The sequence below is a fragment of the Lotus japonicus genome, chromosome 2, assembly GCF_012489685.1.
Source record: "Lotus japonicus ecotype B-129 chromosome 2, LjGifu_v1.2".
Lineage (NCBI taxonomy): Eukaryota > Viridiplantae > Streptophyta > Magnoliopsida > Fabales > Fabaceae > Lotus > Lotus japonicus.
The window spans coordinates 72,678,240-72,702,915 of NC_080042.1; the positions used below are offsets into that span (position 1 = coordinate 72,678,240).

Genomic DNA, 24,676 nt, shown 5'->3' on the forward strand with positions numbered 1-24,676 from the left:
CAAATTATCACTTGAACGAATTTGTTGGATATCTATGTCACCATTATTTTGTAGATCATGAGTGAAGAAAAGCTCCGGTGATATTTGCTTTGTCCATCTCCCATGATGTATCCTTCTTTTGATTGAGTAGTGCATGTAGTATTATCTTCATATATAGTTGTTGGCGGCATATTTCAAGATGACAAATCACCAATATCAAGTACGCATTGAATCACGAATCTCAACCAAACGTATTCTCGTCTTGCCTCATGTAATGCTAATATTCCTGCAAGGTTAGCTGAGGTGGCTATCATAGTTTCTTTCACAGATCTCCATGAAATGGTTGTTCCTCCACATGTAAACAAGTAACCTGTTTGAGATATTTAGACAAATATCCAGCATCTGCATAACCAATTAGATTAAGCTTGGACATAAAGGGAAAAAATAAACTCATATCTAATGTGCCTTTAAGATAACGAAACACTTGTTTTCCATTCCAATGTCTTTGTGTAGGTGAAGAACTATATCTTGCTAATAAGTTAATAGCAAATGATATATCAAGTCGAGTATGACTAGCAAGATACAATAATGCTTTGATAGCACTAAGATATAGTACTTCAGGATCAAGTAATTCTTCATTCTTTTCTCAAGGTCTAAAAGGATCTTTATTTGCATTTAATGACCTTAAAATCAATAGAGTACACAGTGGACATGATTTGTCCATATAGAATCATTTTAGTACCTTTGCAATATAAGTCCTTTGGTACATAAATACCTCATCCTTTAGATACTCAATTGATGAGGCTAGACAAAAGTTTCATTCTCAACTCTTTTATCTCAAATTCTTTCTTTAGCAAATCTACAGCTTTTGTGAGCTCTTCTAGAGTCTCAATAAATCATTGTCATTGACATTAATTATGACATAAGCAATCTCACATCTCATCATAATATGCATGAGTTGGTTGGGTCATTTTGTGACCGTCCTTAAGCAAATAATCATCTAGATTGCTTCAATTTAGTAATTTGTTCATTGTTGAGAACATGAATTGTGTGCTTTAGGCATCTTACAATCTTCAAGGAGTTTTATAGAGATATCAATCTCAAGTGAGCCATACAAATAAGTTGTAACTCCAAGTATCCACCACGATTGTCACATGTGTCTTAAATATGACAACATTATTTCATTTTACTACAAAGACTCTTTAAGCCTTATCATCTTTATACCTTTAGGGTATAGACATGAGGTCCAAAGACCCTTAAATTCGGCAAATGAATTGCTTCTTTCTATTTATGGCCAATCATACCCATTCATTTTTAGATTCAAGATTCTCGCACATATTTCTAATATTGAGCGCTACTTCATCACGTCGACAAATCTTCATGTTCTTGGTTCCTTGTTTTAACTTGTAGAGACATAATCATATGAGATCTCTTAAATAAATAATTACAGGTACCTGAACCTCTTCAGGAGGAATAAACATTTTTGTAGTCTCTACACTTTTCAAGATAGTTTGCCTCCTCAACAAGACCATCTTCCTTCTCTAGGATATATCTTTTTGAACCAAGTTTTAGACATGCCTTAGTCTAATAATAAATTTTTCAACTGGGATATTAAGTTAGAGAAGGGTATTTGCAGCAAATAAGGAATTTAATAATTCATTTTAGGTCAGAGAATGCATCTTTTGAACTTATGGTTCATAGTGCGAGTATACATATGCATTCTTTACAAATTTTCAGAGCTGCTTAATTTCCTCTCCCCCTAATGTTGAGAAACAACAAGGAAGATATGAAATATCTATCGGTAATGGCTCAAATTGATTACATAATCTCAGCTTTCCTTGTGGTCCCACCTTAGTGCGTTGTGGTGGAGCAATTCAAAATATATAACGCACATAGAAAATTCTTAGATGAGAGATATTAGGTTCCTGACCATGAACCGATTGCAATGGGGAGAATTCTAATGAATTGTTGGCTTGATGCGTGTCAATGCTGCTAATTGCAAAATCAAATATCCATAAATAAGGATATTTGTTCTCATATGTAACTGTCTAGCTATAAATATGAGGCGTTTAATTAAACAAATCAGCTAGATCATTTGAATACGAACATGTGCAACTAGATATTCAAAATCATGTCATTTACCAACTTGATCAAGGTTGGAATTTTCACTCTATCAATATTGAGAGTTGATGACATATATTTGGTCATTTAGTCGATGCATCGATAAATTTATGAAATACTTAAATGACTCATAAAAAGAGTGAATACGTGCACATGTATCGCATCTAATATACTCAAGAGTATGCAGGATTCAAACCCATATATTTTACCAATTATTAATTGGTCATGAGAACAAGATATAAGAATTCATTATATTGAAGAATCTTCAGGTTCTTCGATGAGTGCTCATATGAATTCATATACTTTCGCATCATAAGACTCGGGATGGTCTAACCGGTCATGCCAATCACATTCACTTTGTTCCATATATAGAACTTTCTTATTCAAAATAATACTTCAATGTTTGAAGTAAAATTTCCTGACGTTTTAAATCCTTTAAGGATTTTGATATTTTCAACCCATAGTTTATCGTTACATCAATTAGATGTAAATAAAGTCCTTCAAGACTTTCAAATTAATAAGGAATTTGTGTACATGACAGTTGTGTCACAAGATGAGTATTGCATCTCATAATTTCCTTTAACGCATATCCATCGCATGAAAAAACTCAATAGGTTTGACATCTCTGGATTACTACCGATCCAAGCAATATCTAGTAACAATCTTTATATATGCTCTTTATATTTGTATACTTTGATATCAATTTAGGGGGTGATAAGGGGAGTAGCAAGCATGAGATCATGCGCCAATGTGAGACTGTAACTCACACTTTAATTCTCAACATTCTCCCCCTAAGTGTGAGTCACAAACACATTATTATGCTCCCCCTCAGCAAGCTATTAGCAATTGCACTGCAATTTGCTTCATCACCGTGCCAATAGGACACGTCGACTGACCACCACATTGTGTCAGGAAGACTTCCGATATAAGGAGTCATTATCATGGTCACATCAACCATTGATTCAAATATCACTTCTATGATTACAACCGCATTTGGGTTGTTTCTTGCAAAAATATAATGTTATTGATCTATGGATCTATTCAAGAGTGTCAATGATCCATTTTAAAATATTGCTTTGAAATTTCATAGGCTTCTTCTAGAGAGCCACCACAAAAGTTTCATTTCATGAAACAATACCATTGATGTCATTGGATGTCCTTCAGGGACATTTAACCATGCGTTGATATAAATGATCACAACTTTTGTCATGTTTGTTGAGATATTCACTTCAGGGAATATCTCAATCCTTCCTTAATATAGCTACTTCTGTAGCTTACATGATAGATACATATCTTTCAATCAACTTGATCAATGATAACGATATAGTTCTTCAGGAACTATAATGTATTGACAAAAGACTATAAGGTCTTCTTTTGTTTATTTCAAACAACTAAGTTTGTTTAAATATTCTTTTATCATATAAAAAGGAAGTTCAAATACATGTAAATAAATTTGTTTGTCATAAATAACGAAAATAATTTTATAACAAACTCATAGAATTATTCCTAAATATACTCTCTTCATGATCTCATAAATATTTACACTTTAAAAAAAATCATTTAAGATTTAATAAAGATTTATGTACTAAATAAAATAGTACATCCACATACAAATGTTTCTACAATTACCCTTCTATTCTAGTTTTATTAAGAGCTTCAAAATCAATTGATATCATATAAAAAATTTCCGTAGTATCTAGTTTTAAAATCAAGCACTCATTATAAACGTAAATTGAGAATATATTCCTTTATGAATCAATGAGTATAATAAAAAGATATCCACATATTAAAAAAAAATTATGGAAAAGAAACGACTTTAATAATTGATAGTTTTGAGAAGAAGAAGAAAAAAAATGTGACAAAATTGATAGCACTATATATATATATTTAAAATCTTTTCATCATAGAACTGTTTTAAAAGTAACAAAATTAAAGAGATCAATTCAATTTAAAATATTTAAATATAGTATATTTTATGATTCTTTTCTTGATCTCTTCTTGATGTATCTCATGACCTTTCTTTATCTCTTCCACTTTAGTGGCAAGGTTCAATAATACTCCATACACATCAAGGAAGGAATGAAGATGATATGTAAAGAGATGCAGAGCAATTTCTCTCTTACATTCAAGTATCCATATTAGTTTCTAGTTCTTCATGAACCTTTTTTTTTTGTGTATTCATGTTATGGTACTTCTGAACTCATAGCTCAAAGAGAATATATCTCAATACAATTCTTATGGACTCGTAGGATATGAATCTTCAGGATTCAAATTTTAAAAAAATTGCACTACGGTACTTCTCGACTCGTAGGTTATGAATCTTCATGATTCATAAAAAAAAAATTATAATGGTACTTTTGTACTCATAGTCTATGAATCTTCCGGATTCATATTTTAAAAACCAACTACGGTACTTCCGGACTCGTAGGTTATGAATCTTCAGGATTCATATTTATTACTACGGTACTTCTAGACACGTAGTGAAGATTCATTCAAAATATTTCAACTACAATGCTTTTGGATTGTAGGCTATGAATCTTCATGATTCTTTATTATTACAATGCTTCTGGACTGTAAGGCTATGAATCTTCCTGATTCATGCAAAATAATTCAATTACAGTGCTTCTGGACTGTAAGGCTATGAATCTTCCTGATTCATGCAAAATAATTCAATTAATTCAATTACAGTACTTCTGGACTGTAAGGCTATGAATCTTCAGGATTCATGCTTATTACTATAGTACTTTTGACTCATAGATAAATGATTCGAAGAAGAAGAAGAAGAAGAAAGAAGAAGAAGAAAAAAAATTATAAAATTATAATCTTCCACATGGATGTGGTACTTACTCTCGAAGTGATACTTACTCTTTCACTTAGAAATTGAGTATTTTATGGAGAGACTATCGTGCTGATAACGTGTTATGAATAAACAGTAAACAACTAAATAAGAGAAGAGAATAGAGGAACAAGAGATAGAAAAATAGTGTGATGGGGATGCTCTGCTAGGTGCAGACTCCTTTGTATTTATATTATTAGGTTTTGAGTGTTGAACAAATATACACTTGGGCCTGGCCCATGGAGTCTTAACTCTGATGGGCATCCAAATATTCATAACAAGAGTTTTTTTTTATAGGCAAATGCTAGTTGTTAGAAATGTTAGTAAATTAATCTCTCATCTGAGTTCGAACCCGTGACCCATCACTTTTCGCCTCACTCAACCCTTATATCCCTAAATAGCAGAGTGTTTTCATATTTTTACACGAGTCGTGACCCAGCTTTCAATCAATGTAAATTGTAAAGGATGGTTTTGTTTGAGGGGCCCTCAAACAATGTTTATTTAAATTCATTTAAGATTACACCACGTATGCACATACGTAAGTATGAATAAGATAAGAAAAGGAGAAAGTTCATATGTTATTGGTTAAAAAAAGAGCGCATTAAGCGATCAAAATTCAGTATTGGTTAATTAGGCCAGCGACGGCGGATGCTCTTGCTCATTTATCTTTTAGTTTGGGTGATGTTGTTTGGCTTGAAGAGGTTTTTTAAGAGTTATTTACATTGTCTAATCTGATGTAATGGCCTCTAGACCCTCTATTTCTTCTTAATTAAATGAAGTTGATTTTAAAAAAGAAAATTTGGCCCGCGAGTTAGATGTACTTGACACATTCGTGTTTCCTCTCATATATGACCTACCGTTAATAGTCATGAAACTGATTTTATAAGCCTCTAAAATTACATTAAATGAGTAAATATTTTTTAAAAAATTCTTCTCTATACACCATGCTTAAAAGATTATTGAAATCTCAACAAATGCAGTATTCTTCTCTACGAGCACCATTTATGACACATTCAAAGGCAGTGGGCTTTCGCATGGGTACCTACACTTACAAATACCATTCATGAAATTAATTGTTTTACAGAAGTCAAAAAGTAAAACTGTATTTTGTTTACAAGAGGAAGACGTAAAACTTGGTAATATCCATCACGAAATTGCTGGAACCAATTATTCACCATCAACATTTATGGCCTTGCATTATATTCTTGGTCTGGATCCACGATATATGGTTTTGAATCTTGACTGGCCAGGCACCAACCCTATCTTAACGTTCCAGTCCCTCAGTAGAAAAGTGGTAAAAACACACTTTTAAGTTAGTTGTAACTAAAATTTAAACATGTCCCTAAGTAGACTTTTCTACTTAAACAGTCGTGGAATGGTGTAGGGGTAGGAAATTTCCATGTACTTGTAATCATCTTAGTGCTTTTTCTTTTACTCCTTGGAAGGGTTGTTCTTGATCTTAGTTAGAGGTACTCTTTTTCCTTCACTAGGTTTTTTTAAGGGGGTTTTTCCAAGTAAGGTTTTAATGAGACTTCTTTCTTTGATCTTCCTTCCTTAGAGGGGTTGGGGGCGGGCTAACTAAATGGTTTTCTACCATTGCTCTGCCAGTAGGCTTTTGTCGTTTTCTGTGTATACTCTCCTCTTTGTATTGGGTTGAAGTACCCCTTGTACTTCGCTTCAATATATTTGCTCTGTTGCCTATAAAAAAAAATTGATAGAATTGATATTAATGTTGTCATTTCTATTAAAATTCCTCTATTCTTTCTTATTATGTGTGATTTTAAGGTTTTAACACATATATTAAGATATAATATTGGAGTCGTAGCAATGACTCAAGAAAAAAGTTTGAGTTAAATAATTCATTGTCCAACCACATTAAAGATAAGTGTGTTGGAATTTTAATATTTTATATATTAATATATTTATAAAAAATCTTATTGGTCCATTGAGTTGTGGGTTAGTAACCCACATGAGTCTTTTAGACAACCCCATAATATTAATGTTTTCATTTTTATTAAAATTACTCTCTATAACTTTATAATACGGTACTCTTTATCCCTTTTATTCATTTTTACTCTTCAATTTTTTTATTACTACTATTAAGAATTATATCAAGTTAAGAGTAATTGGTAAAATATAATGCTTTCTTGAAATTATAAAAATCACAGATAAATATATACAAGCAATATCAAAAGTATATCGGAACATAGGTGTGCTATCTAATCTGCTAATATATAATACCCTTTAATTATCTAAGCTTATTATCATTCTTAGGTGTTTAATGTGTGGTACGGTATTCATTTTTTCATACCGCACCTCTTTGGTGCAATATGCATTTTGTATTTTTTATACCAGATTTCAAAATGCGGTATGCATAGGGATGATATTTAGATCAATGGAGTAATATTAATAAAATAACCTAATAATTATCTCTCCTATTGATTATGACTCTTCATTTTCATATTGCCATCAAGAATATAATAAGTTTAGGGTATATTTAGTAAGATCCCGTAGGATAGCTTAAGTGGTAGGAGTTGGGGGACATATGAGTTGGGTATGGGGAGGTCCATGGATCGATTTCTAGCGGGTGCAATTTATCTTTCCGATGTACAAAAAAAAGGTATATTTAGTGAAGTATAATTAATGCACTGTTAAAAATGTAAAAATGACCAATAAATAGAACTAAAAAATATATATGTTAAAATAGTGATAAATATAAAAGAACAGAGGGAGTAGTGATTCTTTTATTCTTTTTTTTAAAACTAAAATATCATATATTTTTTGTTTCAATTTTTAGTTTTTAAAATACAATTTAAATATGCTATTCAATCAATTTTTTCTTTTATCTCTTAAAAAGCATTTTAAACTTTTTTTCTTACATTTAAAAAACTAAAACGAAAATCAAACAAATATATACTCTCTCCGTTCCACAAATATTGTTGTCTAAAGTACTCTTATTTACTTTTACTAGCATCATGTACAACAATTAAATTCTATTTAAATAGTGAAGAATGTACTAGTTGATAAAATCGAAGAGTTGTCGTTGGTTAATATGAAATGTAATATTAAGTGAGAAAAAATGTATTAAATGAAGGTATATGTGGAAAAAAATTAACAAAAATGCATTAACTTTTTAAAAGAACAAATATTTTAAAATATTTAAAGAGTGTCTAAAAAAATAAAATCTTTCTGGAATGGACAAGTATAATCCATAAGTGTTGTTTTTAAAAAACTAAGATTGGCGCTAAACTAATGCTATTAGTGCGTGTTAAAAAGCGTGCATGTTTTATAGCAGTAACATTCTTCTAAACACAGGTTTTGCCATTTGAAAATTGTGCACGAGTTAATTAAGTTTATATATATATATATACTTTAAATTAATTGTTTCCACTTTCCACAAGGTAAACGTACAATTTAATGAATGTATCTAACCATTAATAATGACTAGATACATTCATTAAATGAATGAACCTAAAATGTGTGTTTTGCTTATATATGTGACCGGAGGGTGTAAGCATGTAAATATTCCTTAAGTAATGATCTCATCTCTATCCCTTTTTAAAGAAGAAAGGGGCACAACTATGGATAGTTTACTTCAAAAAATGTCAAATGTGGCAAAGTACCAATCAAATTAATTGATATTGAACTTATAGATAAGCTGAAGGAGAAAGGGATAGCTGGTTCATTGAGATCACAACAACTATTCACAAGCACACAAGGAAGGGGAAAAAAGTGGATCATAGAGTCACCAGTTTTATCTCACTTCACATTAATGGTCCCTATGGGGTTCAGAGACTTTAAAAAGTGGATCATAGAGGTTTCCCAGTGCAACCACATTGAATGCACCACGCGGTTTTGAAAGAAGGACATTTCATGAGAGAGCTGACTTTGGCCGTCTTACTCTCCTTAATAGAGTTAAAGCATTTTGCTGTCAACTTTTGACTATTTGCCACCCTTCTCTTCTTTCTTTCCCTATTTATACACCCCTTGCTTTTGACTCTTGCCTCAACACCACACCTTATAGTAGCAAGTGAGGGAGAAAAAAAGCTTAAAGTTTCAAGTAGAAAAGAAAGAGATCATCAATCTCATAGCTAGAGAGGTACAAGTGTAGTGAAAGATGGGAAGGCCACCTTGTTGTGATAAAGAAGGTGTGAAGAAAGGACCATGGACCCCTGAAGAGGACATCACTTTGGTCTCTTATATACAAGAACATGGTCCTGGCAACTGGAAGGCTGTTCCTGCCAATACTGGTACTAATCTACTTTTGATCTTTGTGATTTTATGATAGTGGATTTTCATTTTCTTTTAATTTGTCTTGTTTTATTAAATATAACATGTTTAGATTAACTTTTTTCCATCAAATCAATCTTGTAACTCATAAGCTATTTCTGACTTCAAACTTAATTGTAGAAGGTTTCCAAACACGCGTTAACAGTATCATTTATGGAAACACGCAGGTTCTTTTAGTCTTCATGTGTGATCTAAAATGATCTCTCTTTTTTTTCAGGGTTGTCAAGGTGCAGTAAGAGCTGCAGACTTAGATGGACCAATTACCTGAGGCCAGGAATCAAAAGGGGTAACTTCACAGAACAAGAGGAGAAGATGATAATCCATCTTCAAGCACTTTTAGGGAACAGGTAAATAAATTCATCCTCAACCTCTTTAAATTTTACTACAACAAACACCTAGTTTAGAAAAAAAATTATACTCGATTCTAAAGCCAGAAAGTTTCAAATCAATTATACAAAGAAGCTTCTGAGTTTCAGAGTCGGTTTTGAGGAAATAGAAGCTGATTAAAACATGTGTTGGATTTATTTTTTTTCTTTTGCACTCACATGCTAAACCAAAGTGCATTGATTATGGTGCAGATGGGCTGCAATAGCCGCATACCTACCACAGAGAACAGACAATGACATCAAAAACTATTGGAACACTTATTTGAAGAAGAGACTCAATAAATTGCAAACAGGTGCTGCTGATGGAACCTTGGGACATGCAGGGTTTTCACCAATTTCTAGGCCAATGCCAAGAGGTCAATGGGAAAGAAGACTCCAAACAGATATTCACATGGCCAAGAAAGCTCTCAGTGAAGCTCTCTCACCAAACAACAACACATTCACCTTGTTACCTGAATCAAACTCAACCCTTTCGAGTGAAAGCTCATTCTGTTCCACTAAACAAACTCAATCTTCACCATGCTATGCTTCAAGTGCTGACAACATAGCACGTTTGCTGAAGGGTTGGATGAAAAAATCACCAAAGGGATCATGTTCCAAGACCCTGAATGACACTGATTCTACTAGTGAAGGATACTCAATTGTTGCAAAGGGAAGCAACAACTGTGTTGAATTGAATGAGACTTTTGAGTCCTTGTTTGGTTATAATGAGTCTTTGGATTCTTTAAATTCTGAGTCCCCTGAAGCTACCCTTTTCCAAGATGAGAGCAAGCCTGCAGGGGTTGGTGCTGAAATGCCATTCTCTTTGCTTGAGCAATGGCTTCTGGATGATGCTGGTTATCAAGAGAAATTGAGCTTGCTGCAGTGAAATCACTGAAATTTCCACGATATTTTAGGATATTGGATCTCAAATTGTAACATGAGGGAATCTGATTAAAAAAACTGCTTTTTCTTAGTTTTAGGATTAATTGAAGCCTGATCAAAAAACTCACTTTGGCCTTTTTCAACTTTTTGGTGCTAGAAGTGTATATTCCAATGCGAAATTGACATTAGTGTTTCATCATCATGTTCTATAATTAGATGCCTCGATGGAAATTTGTTTCTCTTTATCACTGTTCTGTACTAGGGAGATCTAACGTAGAAGACTGACAGAAAGTAAACCCTAGCAGAGTACTAAAAATATCATAAAAGGAATATTCTCATTAAATGTTCAAAAGGTGCTTTTTACAAGGTGTTGACCTCTCCTTTTATAGAGGAAGCGATCATGATGTGGACTTTTATTGTACTTGGGCCTGACAACCGGGGCCCAAGTCTTTATGCACATAAGACAAATCTAAAGGAATCTTCCAGCTGGCGTGTGGGCCTGACTAAAGGAAGGGCGGGATTCGATGTTCTTCCGTGAATCCTGCCAAGGTGTCTTTCGTTCATCTGATTACTTGATTTGGGCGGGCATGAGTATAGTATGTCCCGCCCATTCCACATGCCCCCAAGACATGAGACTTAGGTTCCTTGAGTCGAGATGTCTTTAATGCGCTGCCTTATAGTATATCGCCATTCTTTGTAGTCGTGGGCCTGTTATCGCATTCTTGCTTATGCTGTTCGCCACTTTGCTGTTCGCCAACATGGCGCTGTTTTCGCGTCCCTTGTTACGTTGATATATTTCATTTGTGCCTTCGCTACAGGGAATGGTCCCAAAATATCAGCCCCCCACATGGCGAACGGCCAAGGCGCCATCATGGTTGTTAATTCTTCCGGTGGAGCCTTGTGTAAGTCAGAAAAGACTTGACATTTTTCACATTTCTTAACATACTCCAAACAATCCTTTTTCATTGTCGGCCAATAAAATCCTGCTCTCAAAACTTTTACAGCCAAGGATCGTCCGCCGATATGGCTGGAACACACACCTTCATGGACCTCCGCCATTATTCCATGGGCGTCCTTGAAATCAACACATTTGAGCATAGGAGACATGATTCCCCGCCGATACAACTCCCCATCCACTAGCGTGTAAAAACTGGTCTCCCTGCGTTTTGCTCTTAAGTTCGCATCGTCGTCGTTTGAAGGATTTTCTAAGAAAATCTTGATTGGCTCCATCCATGAAGGCTCGCCTTCGATAACTGACTTTACTGCTTTTAACTTCACTTCCACCAAGTCAATACTGGGGCGAGGGAGAGTTTCTTGAATAACTGTTTGGTAATTGCCCAATCGCCCCGTGCTAGCCAACTTTGCTAGCACATCAGCCCTTTCGTTTTAACTTCTGGGAACGTGCTCTATTCTGATCTTCCCTATCTCCATCATTAGTCTCCGCACCACCTCCAAGTATTTTGAAAGTTGCGGGTCCTTGACTTGATACTCACCATTTACTTGTCTAACAACCAGCTGTGAGTCGCCTTTGATGAACAATTTTTGAACTCCTAACTCGATGGCTAGCCTTAGTCCGGCGATCAGAGCCTCATACTCTGATTGGTTGTTGCTTGCCTTGAATTCGAATTTCAAAGATTGCTCAATGACCATCTTATCTGGGCTTTCAATAGTGATTCCAGCTCCACTTCCGGTGTTGTTTGAGGATCCATCAACAGACAGGATCCACTCGCCCTGCTTTTTCTCGCCCTCCGTGGGTGTTAATTCCGCCACGAAGTCAATCAAGCTTTGGATTGTAACTTGCCCTCTTGGTTCGTATTGTATATCGTACTCAGACAACTCGACTGACCAGCTGACTAACCGCCCAGACAAGTCAGGCTTTTGGAGTACTTGTCTTAAAGGGACATCAGTTTTAACTTTAATTGAGAAACTCTGAAAATATGGCCTAAGGCGCCTTGCTGTCTTCAAAATTGCCAAGGCCGCCTTCTCAATTTTCTGATACCGCAACTCAGCGCCTTGCAGGGTGTGACTCACAAAATATATAATCTTCTGTTGCTTTCCTTCCTCCTGAAGCAACACCGTGCTGACCGCCCTATCCGTGACAGCCAGGTAAAGCATCAAAGGAACGCCTGGCGTAGGTTTGGATAGTACTGGCAACGTTGCTAATGTTTCTTTCAACTTGGAAAAAGCTTGCTCGCATTCCTCCGTCCACTGGAACTTGGAATTCTTTTTTAAACAATTGAAGAAAGGAGCCGCTTTGTCGCCCGCCATTGGCAAAAAACGTGCTAAAGCCGCCATGCGTCCTGTTAATCGCTGCACTTCCTTGACGCTTGTTGGACTTTTCATTTCTAAGATCGCCTTGCCTTTATCTAGGTTTACCTCAATCCCTCTTGATGTTATCATAAAGCCCAAAAACTTTCCCCCTTGAATCCCAAACGAACATTTCTCAGGATTTAGCTTCATTTGATATTTTCTTAGCTGAGCAAAGGCTTCCTTAAGATCGTCGCCATGATCCTTTGACTTGGACGACTTAACAATCATGTCATCTACATACACTTCCATATTTCTTCCAACTTGTCTTGAAAAGATTTTATCCATGAGGCGTTGGTAGGTGGCTCCAGCATTTTTCAAACCAAAGGGCATTGTTTTGTAACAATAATTCGCCTGGTTAGTCATAAACGTCGTACTTTCCTCATCTGAAGGATGCATCATGATTTGATTGTAGCTAGAATAGGCATCCATGAGACTTAAAAGTTCGTTTCCAGAAGCCCCATCTACCAACTTATCAACATTGGGAAGAGGATATGAGTCTTTGGGACACACTTTGTTCAGGCTTGTGTAATCCGTGCACATTCTCCACTTTCCATTAGCTTTCTTGACCATCACGACGTTGGCGAGCCAGGTTGGGTACTGCACCTCACGAATAAATTGTGCCTTGATCAACTTCTCAGTTTCTACTTGAACCGCCTTGTTCTTTTCATCGCTCATCCGTCGCCTTGGTTGGATGACTGGTTTTGCTCCTGCCCGTATCGCCAACTTATGAGTGATTACGTTGGGATCAATTCCTGGCACGTCATTGATTGTCCATGCAAAAAGATCTAAATTTTCGCCTAACAGGTTGATCAATCTTTCTTCTTGTTCTTTTGTTAATCCGCTGCCGATTTTCAGAACTTTATCCTTGATTCGTGCTGATTTTGTTTCCTCCAAAGGTTGTGGGCGGAAATCATCAGCGTCATCTCTTGGATCCAAGCTAAATCCTTCATGTGGAAAAATCTCCGTGATACGGTGGCTTTCCTTGGCGGCCTTTTTCCCATAAAGAGCCACACTGCGAAGGTAACACTCCTTTGCTGCGCTTTGATCCACTCGAAGGACGCCCACCTTCCCATTACAGGTCGGGTACTTAACAGTTAAGTGCGCTGTTGAAATTACAGCACATAACTTGTTGAGAGTGTCCCGCCCCAAGAGTACGTTGTAATTGGCCCTACATGCCAATACCAAATACTTCACCTGAAATTTTTTGACGAAATCCCCCTCGCCAAAAGCCGTCGATATTTCAACATATCCTCGCACATTGACTCGGTCCCCTGTAAACCCCACCAGGGTTCCAGTATAAGGTTTCAAGTCCGACTCCTTCAACCCCAGGCGCTCAAAGGCGTCTCCATAAATAATGTCCGCCGAAGATCCCTGATCCAAAAACACTTTTTTTGTCATGTAATTGTTGACCCTGATTGTCACTAGAATCAGATCATTTTCACGGGGAATAACGTGTGCAAAGTCTTGAGGGGTGAAAATGATGGGAGAGTGATTCAACCAGCACTCGCCCTCGTACACCTCATGCACCGAATGAACAGCCGCCACGTACCGCTTTCTATCCTTGCTTGAAATAGCGCCTCCTCCAAATCCTCCTGCAATCGATGAGCATTCCCCAACAGGGTCGCCCAACTCTTCCACTATCTCTTTTCCTTCCCCCCTGTCCCCCTGAGTTACCTTAGTGGCCTCTGATGTTGCTGCTTCTTTAACAAAATTTGCCAGATGGCCAGCCTTGATCAACCGTGTTGTTCCTTTGTTGTCATCAATTTTGTTAAAAACAACCTGATGTCCTAGCCGATGTTGTGACATCTGCCTTGATGAAGGCCAGGACATCCGCCCCTGTTGGCATGCAAGTGGGTCCCTTGTGGTTATGCTTTATGGTATGATCTGTGCTTACTTGAAGGTCAAGTAACTGTGTGTTGGGAGCCAGCTGCGGGTTGTTATTGTTGAAGCAAATCTGTGATTAAAAAGATTTGTTTCTATTTTTACTTGTTGATCACTCATATCAGATCTTGAAAGATTCTCTGCTGATATGAGTTGGATCAAAGTGTTCTTCAGCCCAAATAAACCCTAGCCGCCTCTGCTGAAGTATATATTGACAAAGACCTGAAGCTTGAAGTTGATCGAGAGAATTACCTTGAAGATCAAGTGTTCTTAAGAGTGTAAGTTGTTCTTTGTCTTTGTTAGTTGTGAACTCGTCTTGCTCACTGATTCTATAAAGTAAGACTGAGTTCTGTTTTGTGTTTGAGTGTCAAACAAACCTTGTGTTATTGTTGTTACCAATCATTGTGGCAGTGATTGAGGAAAAGTGAGAGGGACTCTCATACTTAGGCTGTGGTTCTAAGTAGAATACCACTGGGTAGATTAGGTTAAGAACAATGAACTTGATGTGTTCATGTGTGTCTGTAATACCTAGTTCTTGAGATAGTGGAATTCCTTTTCATTGGGCGAAAGCTAACCAGATGTAGGTGTAGTTTCACCGAACTGGGTTAACAACTTCCTGTGTCTTGTTTCTTTTAGTTGTTTGTTGTTTTGTGTTCATTCCTTTCAGTCATATGATGTTCTAATCGATTGTCCCAGCATCGTGCAGGACATTTGTTCTAAGGGATCTAGAATTTCAATTGGCATCAGAGCAGGCACCCCTGTTCTGTGTGGGTGAGCTCCAGGGAGATATTTTCTTGATCTCATGGATAATAAGGAGGGAGTATCGATCAACAGGCCACCAATCCTGGATGGCTCCAATTATGATTACTGGAAGGTTCGAATGATAGCCTTTCTCAAGTCTATTGATATCAAAACTTGGAAGGCTGTTGTCAAAGGCTGGAAGCATCCTGTCAAAGCTCAAGCAGAAGGAAGTACATCTACTCCTGAAGAAAAACCTGAGGATGAATGGACAAGTGCTGAAGAAGAAGCTTCTCTGGCAAACTCAAAAGCAATGAATGCTATCTTCAATGCAGTGGACAAAAACATGTTTAGATTGATTAATACTTGCACTGTTGCCAAAGATGCTTGGGAGATTTTGAAAACAGCACATGAAGGTACAACCAGGGTGAGGATGTCTAGACTCCAGATGCTTACTACTCGTTTTGAGAACTTGACAATGACAGAAGATGAGACTATTTCTGAATATCACATGCGTGTGCGTGATCTGTCAAATGCTTCATTTGCTCTGGGAGAACCTATGTCAGATGAAAAGCTTGTGAGGAAAATCTTGAGATCTGTAACCAACAAGTTTGCAATGAAGGTCACTGCGATTGAAGAAGCTCAAGATATCAGCAGTTTGAAAGTGGATGAGCTGATTGGTTCTCTGCAGACTTATGAGTTAAAGTTGGGTGAAAAACCTGAAAAGAAGACCAAAAGCATTGCTTTTGTATCCAACACCACTGAAGGAGATGATGCTGATAGTGAAAGTGAGAATCTATCTGAAGCTCTGGCACTTCTTGCTAGAAAATTCAACAGAGCTCTAAGGAAGATAGACAGAAGGACTAGGCCAAATGTCCAGGACATTAAGTCTGACAACTCTAAATCCTACAATTCCCAGCGAAAGGTCAAAGAAGAGGACAAATCAGGCCTAAACAAGGGTGTTCAGTGTCATGAATGTGAGGGTTATGGTCACATTAGATCTGAGTGTGCAACCTACTTGAAGAAACAAAAGAAAGGCATGGTAGTGACATGGTCAGATGAAGATACTGAGGATGAGGAAGAGTTAACTGCCAACAAGGTTAATGCCTTTTCCGGAGCTGTCAATGACTCAGATTCCAGTGGCGATGAAATGACATTTGAGGATTTGGAAGAGACTTACAAACTCCTACATGTTAAATGGAAGGAAACTTGCAAACATCTGAAGGAGCAAGAAGATGAGATGAAACAAGTTAAGACTGAAAATGAAAACCTAAGGGAGACCATTGATAAACTGCAAGATGATTTGGATAAATGGAACTCAAAATTAAAGGATCTTGAAACTGTTGAAAAAGCCAAGCTTCTGTTAACTATAGCTGATCTTCAAGAGAAAGTAGCTACATTGACAGCCAAACTGGAAAATACCTACAAGTCAGTGCGTATGCTGAACAGTGGATCTAATATGCTTGAAGAGATTCTGGAAGAAACAAGCAAGCAAGGAAAGAGTGTTAAAGGCATTGGTTTCAGTTACCAGTCTGAGAGTAGAGGAAATCAGAAAGCATCAAGGAAGTTTGTAAGAGCTAAGGAAAACTCTGAGTTTAAAAACCCAGAGTACTATCAGAGGTCAAGCCCGATGTCACAACATATGCCTCCACATCCTACTACTCAGAAGGCTACTGCTCAAATTCCATGGAGATGTCATTATTGTGGTAGGTTTGGTCACATTAAGCCCTACTGCTTCAAGCTATACGGATATCCTCAGATCCAGAAGGTTCTCAAGACATCTAAGAAATCTTGGGTACCCAAAGGAGAAGTTTCATGTCTTATAGCACACACATCCTTTAGAGTCTCATCAAGTGAAGACTGGTATTTTGATAGTGGCTGCTCAAAACACATGACTGGGAATAAGGAGTATCTGGAAAATCTCAAGGAATACTCCAGTAAAGCAGTCACCTTTGGAGATGGTGCTAAAGGAAAAATCAAAGGCATTGGGAAGTTGGTAAACTCTGGATCTCCTAGTCTGAACAACGTTCTTCTTGTCAAGGGGTTGACAACAAATCTAATCAGTATAAGTCAGTTGTGTGATCAAGATCTGGATGTGAAGTTTAGCAAGACTGAATGCATGGTTACCACTAGTGATCAAGAGATTGTGATGAGAGGTGTCAGGTCCAAAGACAATTGCTACATGTGGATTCCACAAAAGAAAGCCCAAGTGTCTAGATGCTTGATATCAAAAGTGGATTAGTTGAATCTATGGCACCAACGTTTAGGTCACATCAATCTCAAGAGTATGCAGAAAGTTATCTCTAAAGATGCTGTACGAGGGCTACCAAAACTGAAAATAGATGAAGAAAAGATATGTGGAGAATGCAAGATTGGAAAGCTGACCAAAACATCTCATGCAAAGCTTCAGCATCCAACTACAACAAAAGTCCTTGAACTTCTTCACATGGACTTGATGGGACCCATGCAGGTAGAAAGTCTAGGAGAAACCTTTGACATATTCAGAAGGCTATGTCTGAAACTTCAAACTGAGAAGAATTGCTCTATAGTAAGAATCAGAAGTGATCATGGAAGAGAGTTTGAGAACTCCAAATTCTCTGACTTCTGTGATTCAGAAGGAATAAGCCATGAATTCTCAGCTCCAATTACACCTCAGCAGAATGGAATTGTTGAAAGGAAAAACAGGACTCTTCAAGAATCCACCAGGGTTATGCTTCATGCAAGGAAGATTTCCAACAAGTTCTGGGCAGAAGCCATGAACACAGCCTGTTACATTCACAATAGAGTAACCATTAGAGCTGGAACCACAGTCACTCTATATGAACTCTGGAAAGGAAGGAAGCCAACTGTGAAACACTTTCATATCTTTGGGAGTAAATGTTATATTCTGGCTGATCGTGAACAAAGAAGAAAGCTAGATCCTAAGAGTGATGAAGGAATTTTCATGGGATACTCTACAAACAGCAAAGCTTACAGAGTGTACAATTCCCGAACAAAGGTAATGATGGAATCTGTAAATGTCTCTATTGATGATCAACCAAATGAAAGAGAAGACACTGGTGCAACTGAAGATGATGATGGTCCACATGTCACAGCCGATGTCCCAACTATTGACCTCGACATTGAATCAGAAACCAGTTCTGATGAGCAAGATCACCAGATGACCCCTGCAAATAAAGCTCCATCGATCAGAATTCAAAAGAATCATCCTCAAGAGAATATTATTGGTGACCTCAAAGAAGGAGTTACTACCAGGGCTAGAAGCTACATTGCTCATGAATGTTTTATATCCAAGGTAGAACCCAAGAATGTCAAGGAGGCTCTGACAGATGAATACTGGATAAATGCTATGCAAGAAGAACTTGATCAATTCAGAAGAAATGAAGTATGGGATCTCATTCCGAGGCCTGAGGGAGTAAACATCATAGGAACCAAGTGGATTTTCAAGAACAAGTCAGATGAGAATGGTGTAGTAACTAGAAACAAAGCAAGACTGGTGGCTCAAGGATATACTCAGATTGAAGGAGTAGACTTTGATGAAACCTTTGCTCCAGTGGCTAGGTTGGAATCCATAAGACTTTTGCTTGGTGTTGCATGTCTTTTGAAGTTCAGATTATTCCAAATGGATGTTAAAAGTGCCTTTCTAAATGGTTATCTGAATGAGGAAGTTTATGTTGAACAGCCAAAGGGATTCACAGATCCACATCATCCTGAACATGTCTACAAACTCAAGAAAGCCCTGTATGGATTAAAACAGGCTCCTAGAGCTTGGTATGAACGCCTTACAGAGTTTCTGGTGAGCAATGGTTATTGCAAGGGAGGAATAGACAAGACATTATTTGTGAAAAATGAAAGAGGAAAACTCATGATTGCACAGATATATGTTGATGATATTGTGTTTGGTGGGATGTCGAACACGATGGTGGAACATTTTGTCCAACAAATGAAGTCAGAGTTTGAGATGAGCTTAGTTGGTGAATTGAACTACTTTCTGGGACTTCAGATCAAACAAATGGAAGACTCAATGTTTATTTCCCAGAGTAAGTATGCTAGGGGCATCGTCAAGAAATTTGGACTTGAAAAATCTGGACATAAAAGGACTCCTGCTGCTACACATATCAAGCTGTCTAAAGACAATCAGGGAGAGGATGTTGATCAAAGCTTATATAGAAGCATGATTGGAAGTTTGTTGTACCTCACTGCTAGCAGACCTGACATTACCTTTGCTGTTGGTGCTTGTGCAAGATATCAAGCTGCTCCAAAGACCCGTCATCTCTTACAAGTGAAAAGAATCATTAAGTACATAAATGGTACTTGTGACTATGGGATTCTTTATACAAATGATACTAATTCTTCTCTTGTAGGGTATTGTGATGCAGATTGGGCAGGGAGTGCTGATGATAGAAAGAGTACATCTGGAGGGTGTTTCTTCTTTGGAAACAACTTAATCTCTTGGTTTAGCAAGAAGCAAAACTGCGTGTCTTTATCCACAGCTGAAGCTGAATATATAGCTGCTGGAAGCAGTTGTACTCAGCTTATTTGGATGAAGCAGATGCTCAAGGAATACGAAGTTAAGCAAGATGTCATGACATTGTACTGTGACAATTTGAGTGCTATCAATATTGCCAAGAACCCTATACAACATAGCAGAACCAAACACATAGATATCAAACATCACTTCATCAGGGAATTAGTGGAGGATAAAATTGTTACTTTGGAACATGTCCCCACAGAGAGACAATTGGCTGACATCTTTACCAAACCCTTAGATGCTGCTACATTTGACAAATTAAGAGGAAATCTTGGGATTTGCCTCTTCGAAGAAGCATAGCAATTAAAGCCCCTTTTCTGTCTAACGGCTAGTTTCCTCGTAACTACCATTAACTGCCGTTGTGACATCATTGCTTCCTTCTCACTCAACTGCTATATAATCATCACCAATGACTTCATCACAATCTCACCACAAGTTGCCAATCTTGCTCTAACAATTTCTGATTCTCATCACTTACATTTCTCTCAATTTCTTGTTTTTGTTCGTTTGCTTTACCAGTTCATCATGTCTTCAAGCAAGAAAGAGTCTGTGAAAGGAAAGATAGAGAGAACTGTTGGTGGTGCTAGGGTTATGGGTTTGCACACAAGTTCTTCCTCTCAATCTAAGAAGAACTCAAGAACTCCTTCCAAGAAGCACTACAAGTCTCGTGCAACCCCAATGCAAAACCCAGAAGCCCCTGTGCCTGAGGAAGTCTCCAATACTTCTGTCTCTGCAAATGTTGAAGATGATGTCGCGACATTGTCTGATAAGCCTGCCAAGGAAGTTTCACTCTCAAAGGATTCTTCCTCTTCATCCAAGAGTTCTGATTCCAAGGCTGCAAACTCAATGGATGTTTTGTCAGAGGAATCGATGAAGACCCCTCCCATTGTTCATGATGTCTCTGATGATGAAGATTCAGAGGATGTGCCTCTGGCGAGTGTTGCTGCCAGAATGCTTAAGCGAAGAAGAGCATCTGTTGAAGAAATCCCTGTTGTCAAGAAGAAGAAAACCAAGATCCCTACTGGATCTTCAAAATCAAGGGCAACCGATGCGTCACGGAAAGGCAAGCAGAAAGCTGTGGAATCATCAGGGAAGAAAGCCAAGAAGACTACTGGGAAAAAGCATAAAGTTTCCAGAATTGATTTGGAGACTGAATCAGATGTTGAAGGCGATGTCCTGGACATCACTGCCTCTGAGAAGAAAATGTTCTCTGGTAAGCGTATTCCCTCAGATATTCCTAATGTTCCTCTAGATAATGTGTCTATTCATGCTCCAGAAAATGCCTTCAAATGGAAATATGTCTATCAAAGACGTGTTGCCAAAGAAAGGGAGATTGATTCTGATGTGTTAGCCTGCAAAGAGATCATTGCCTTGATAGCAAAAGCAGGGTTGAGGCAGACTGTGATGAACATAGGAAAATGCTATGACAAGCTTGTGAAGGAATTTATTGTCAATCTCTCTGATGATGTTACTAATCCTGCCAGTCCTGAATTCAGGAAAGTGTTTGTCAGGGGTAAGTGTGTGAATTTCTCTCCTGCTATCATCAACCAAACCCTTGGAAGAAGTGTGGTTGAATTTGTTGAAGAAGAACTTTCTCTGGATACGGTTGCTGAGGAATTGACTGCTGGAAGAGTAAAGAAGTGGGGTTCTGAGTGTGAAGTATGCTATTTTGAATAGGATTGGAGTGGTGAATTGGGTTCCCTCTAACCATACTTCTGTTGTTTCTGCTATGCTTGCCAAGCTTCTCTATCGCATTGGGACTGAAATTGCTTATGACTTTGGCAACTTTGTGTTTTCCCAAACTTTGAAGCATGCAGTTACATGTGCAGTGAAACTCCCCATCTCCTTTCCTTCTTTACTGACTGCTATCATTCTGAAACAACATCCTCATATCCTCACTGTTGATGATGTTCCTGTGCCTAAAGGCCCTCCCATCACCTTGGACCAACGGTTGTTCCTGGACCCTCATGTCCTGGACATTGATCTGCCATCCAGTAGGACATCTGTTCCTGCCTCTATGTCTGCCTCAGGCACTCACAGTGTCATTGCTGAACTTGAGGCCATTTCCAAGGAACTTCAAGAGACGATCAGGATTGCTGCTGCTAGGAAGATTAAGGTGGATGCTCTCATTCAAACTCTCCAGGGGGAAGCTGGTCAAGAGGGTGAGCATGCAGCTGATGCTGAGAGGGAAGGATCTGCAGAAAATGAGGAGGAACACTCCTCTTCTTCTGGTGTTTAGTGCATCTCCTAGTTGATTTTTAGTTGGCCTTGGTTAAATTCTTTCCATCTTTGCCAAATTTGTGCTAAAAAGGGGGAGTAGTAGTAGAGTAGTAGTTTGTTGTGGTTTGTTTTTTTTTTGAAGACTTGGTATTCTGGTTATGTTATGTAATAAGTATGCAGCTTTGTCAAGACAAGACCTGTTCAGGAGATATTTTATGTTCAAGTGTTCAAGTGCTACAAGCTAGCTTCTGTTCAAGTAGTACCATGTTTTGGCTGTTGTGGATGCATTGGTTTGAGGGGGAGTATTTCTGCTGCTGACTCTGATGATTTTGATATTTTTTCCCTCTCTGGTAGTGAAGTTGTTTTTAGTCAAAACAAGACCTGTTCAGGAGATATTTTATGTTCAAGTGTTCAAGTGCTACAAGCTAGCTTCTGTTCAAGTAGTACCATGTTTTGGCTGTTGTGGATGCATTGGTTTGAGGGGGAGTATTTCTGCTGCTGACTCTGATGATTTTGATATTTTTTCCCTCTCTGGTAGTGAAGTTGTTTTTAGTCAAAATTTGACAAAGGGGGAGATTGTTGTTCCTTTGTTGTCATCAATTTTGTTAAAAACAACCTGATGTCCTAGCCGATGTTGTGACATCTGCCTTGATGAAGGCCAGGACATCCGCCCCTGCTGGCATGCAAGTGGGTCCCTTGTGGTTATGCTTTATGGTATGATCTGTGCTTACTTGAAGGTCAAGTAACTGTGTGTTGGGAGCCAGTTGCGGGTTGTTATTGTTGAAGCAAATCTGTGATTAAAAAGATTTGTTTCTATTTTTACTTGTTGATCACTCATATCAGATCTTGAAAGATTCTCTGCTGATATGAGTTGGATCAAAGTGTTCTTCAGCCCAAATAAACCCTAGCCGCCTCTGCTGAAGTATATATTGACAAAGACCTGAAGCTTGAAGTTGATCGAGAGAATTACCTTGAAGATCAAGTGTTCTTAAGAGTGTAAGTTGTTCTTTGTCTTTGTTAGTTGTGAACTCGTCTTGCTCACTGATTCTATAAAGTAAGACTGAGTTCTGTTTTGTGTTTGAGTGTCAAACAAACCTTGTGTTATTGTTGTTACCAATCACTGTGGCAGTGATTGAGGAAAAGTGAGAGGGGCTCTCATACTTAGGCTGTGGTTCTAAGTAGAATACCACTGGGTAGATTAGGTTAAGAACAATGAACTTGATGTGTTCATGTGTGTCTGTAATACCTAGTTCTTGAGATAGTGGAATTCCTTTTCATTGGGCGAAAGCTAACCAGATGTAGGTGTAGTTTCACCGAACTGGGTTAACAACTTCCTGTGTCTTGTTTCTTTTAGTTGTTTGTTGTTTTGTGTTCATGCCTTTCAGACATATGATGTTCTAATCGATTGTCCCAGCATCGTGCAGGACATTTGTTCTAAGGGATCTAGAATTTCAAACCGATCAATCTCCCGCCTCAAGTTCCAACAATTATCGGTGGTGTGCCCTAACGTTTTGTGATACTCACACCATCGGTTTGTATCCACGTTGGCTGGTGGTCGCCTAGGAGGCGGCGGGTATTGCACCGTGTTTGTTTGTGCAACTGCCTTCAAGATAGTGCTTAGAGGAGCATTCAATTTAGTAAGTGGAACAGGAGTTGGCGAGGGTGCTTGTTGACCAGCCGGGGCTGCCGCGGTACCTTGGGGATTCCTATGCCACGTATTCTGGAACCCGGGCTTGGTATTTTGATAGGGGTCGGGTCTTGGAATACGAGGAGTTTGAGCTACCCGTGTATCCTTTCCAGTCTTGTTCTTTTCCTGAGAAACTCCGCCAGGCTGGACGTGTTTTCTCCCCTCCTCCCTTTCTTTCCTCTTTTGATCATCTTACTCAATCAAAATGAATTCTTGAACGCGAGCACGAAGATCCATCATGCCTTAGCCGGTCGTCTAGTCAAATCTCGGTTCAAATCACCCGCCCTGAGGCCATTTTTGAAAGACGCCAGGCAGACATCTGGATTGTCTTCCTTCAATTGAACCGCCATTTTACTGAATCGCGCCATGTAGTTCTTGAGCTTCTCCCCTAGCTGTTGATGTATGCTGATAAGGTCAAACATGGTTGCCTTGGTAGTTTTATTGGCGGAGAATTGAGTTAAGAATTTCGTGGACAAATCAGTAAAATTGTCAATGGAAAAGGGCGCTTGTCGGATAAACCATTGCATCGCCATCCCCTTGAACGTTGACGGTAACAATCTACACTTCACCTCATCTGTTGCTCCTCCGATAACCATTTTTGTGTTAAAGTAACGCAAGTGTTCCATGGGGTCAGAGTCGCCTGAAAAGGCGTCCAAAGCCATCGTTTGCAGATGCTTTGGTATACCCACCCTTGTGATGGCGGGAACAAAAGGCTGGAACTCGACAACATCCTCGGCCTCGAGCCTTTGTTCTTGCTTATAGTCTTGTCGTTGGGTTAAATACTCCACCTGGGCTTGCAACTGCTCGTTCTGGCTTTGTACTTTTTGCAAAGT

General features: G+C 38.2%; 1 protein-coding gene across 1 annotated transcript; it reads left to right on the plus strand.

Moving 5' to 3' along the window:
• The first annotated feature begins 8,768 nt into the window (after positions 1 to 8,768).
• LOC130739370 (transcription factor MYB30-like) lies at positions 8,769 to 10,675 on the plus strand. Its single transcript, XM_057591642.1, has 3 exons — positions 8,769 to 9,186; positions 9,444 to 9,573; positions 9,805 to 10,675. Exons 1-3 carry the CDS (start codon positions 9,054 to 9,056, stop codon positions 10,478 to 10,480), a joined length of 939 nt encoding a protein of 312 aa, XP_057447625.1. The 5' UTR covers positions 8,769 to 9,053; the 3' UTR covers positions 10,481 to 10,675.
• The last annotated feature ends 14,001 nt before the right edge of the window (positions 10,676 to 24,676 follow it).

Coding starts and splice junctions, on each gene's coding strand:
- LOC130739370 (XM_057591642.1), top strand. CDS start 9,054: ATGGGAAGGCCACCTTGTTGTGATAAAGAAGGTGTGAAGAAAGGACCA. Junction 9,187..9,443: donor GGCTGTTCCTGCCAATACTG/GTACTAATCTAC, acceptor CTTTTTTTTCAG/GGTTGTCAAGGTGCAGTAAG. Junction 9,574..9,804: donor CAAGCACTTTTAGGGAACAG/GTAAATAAATTC, acceptor ATTATGGTGCAG/ATGGGCTGCAATAGCCGCAT.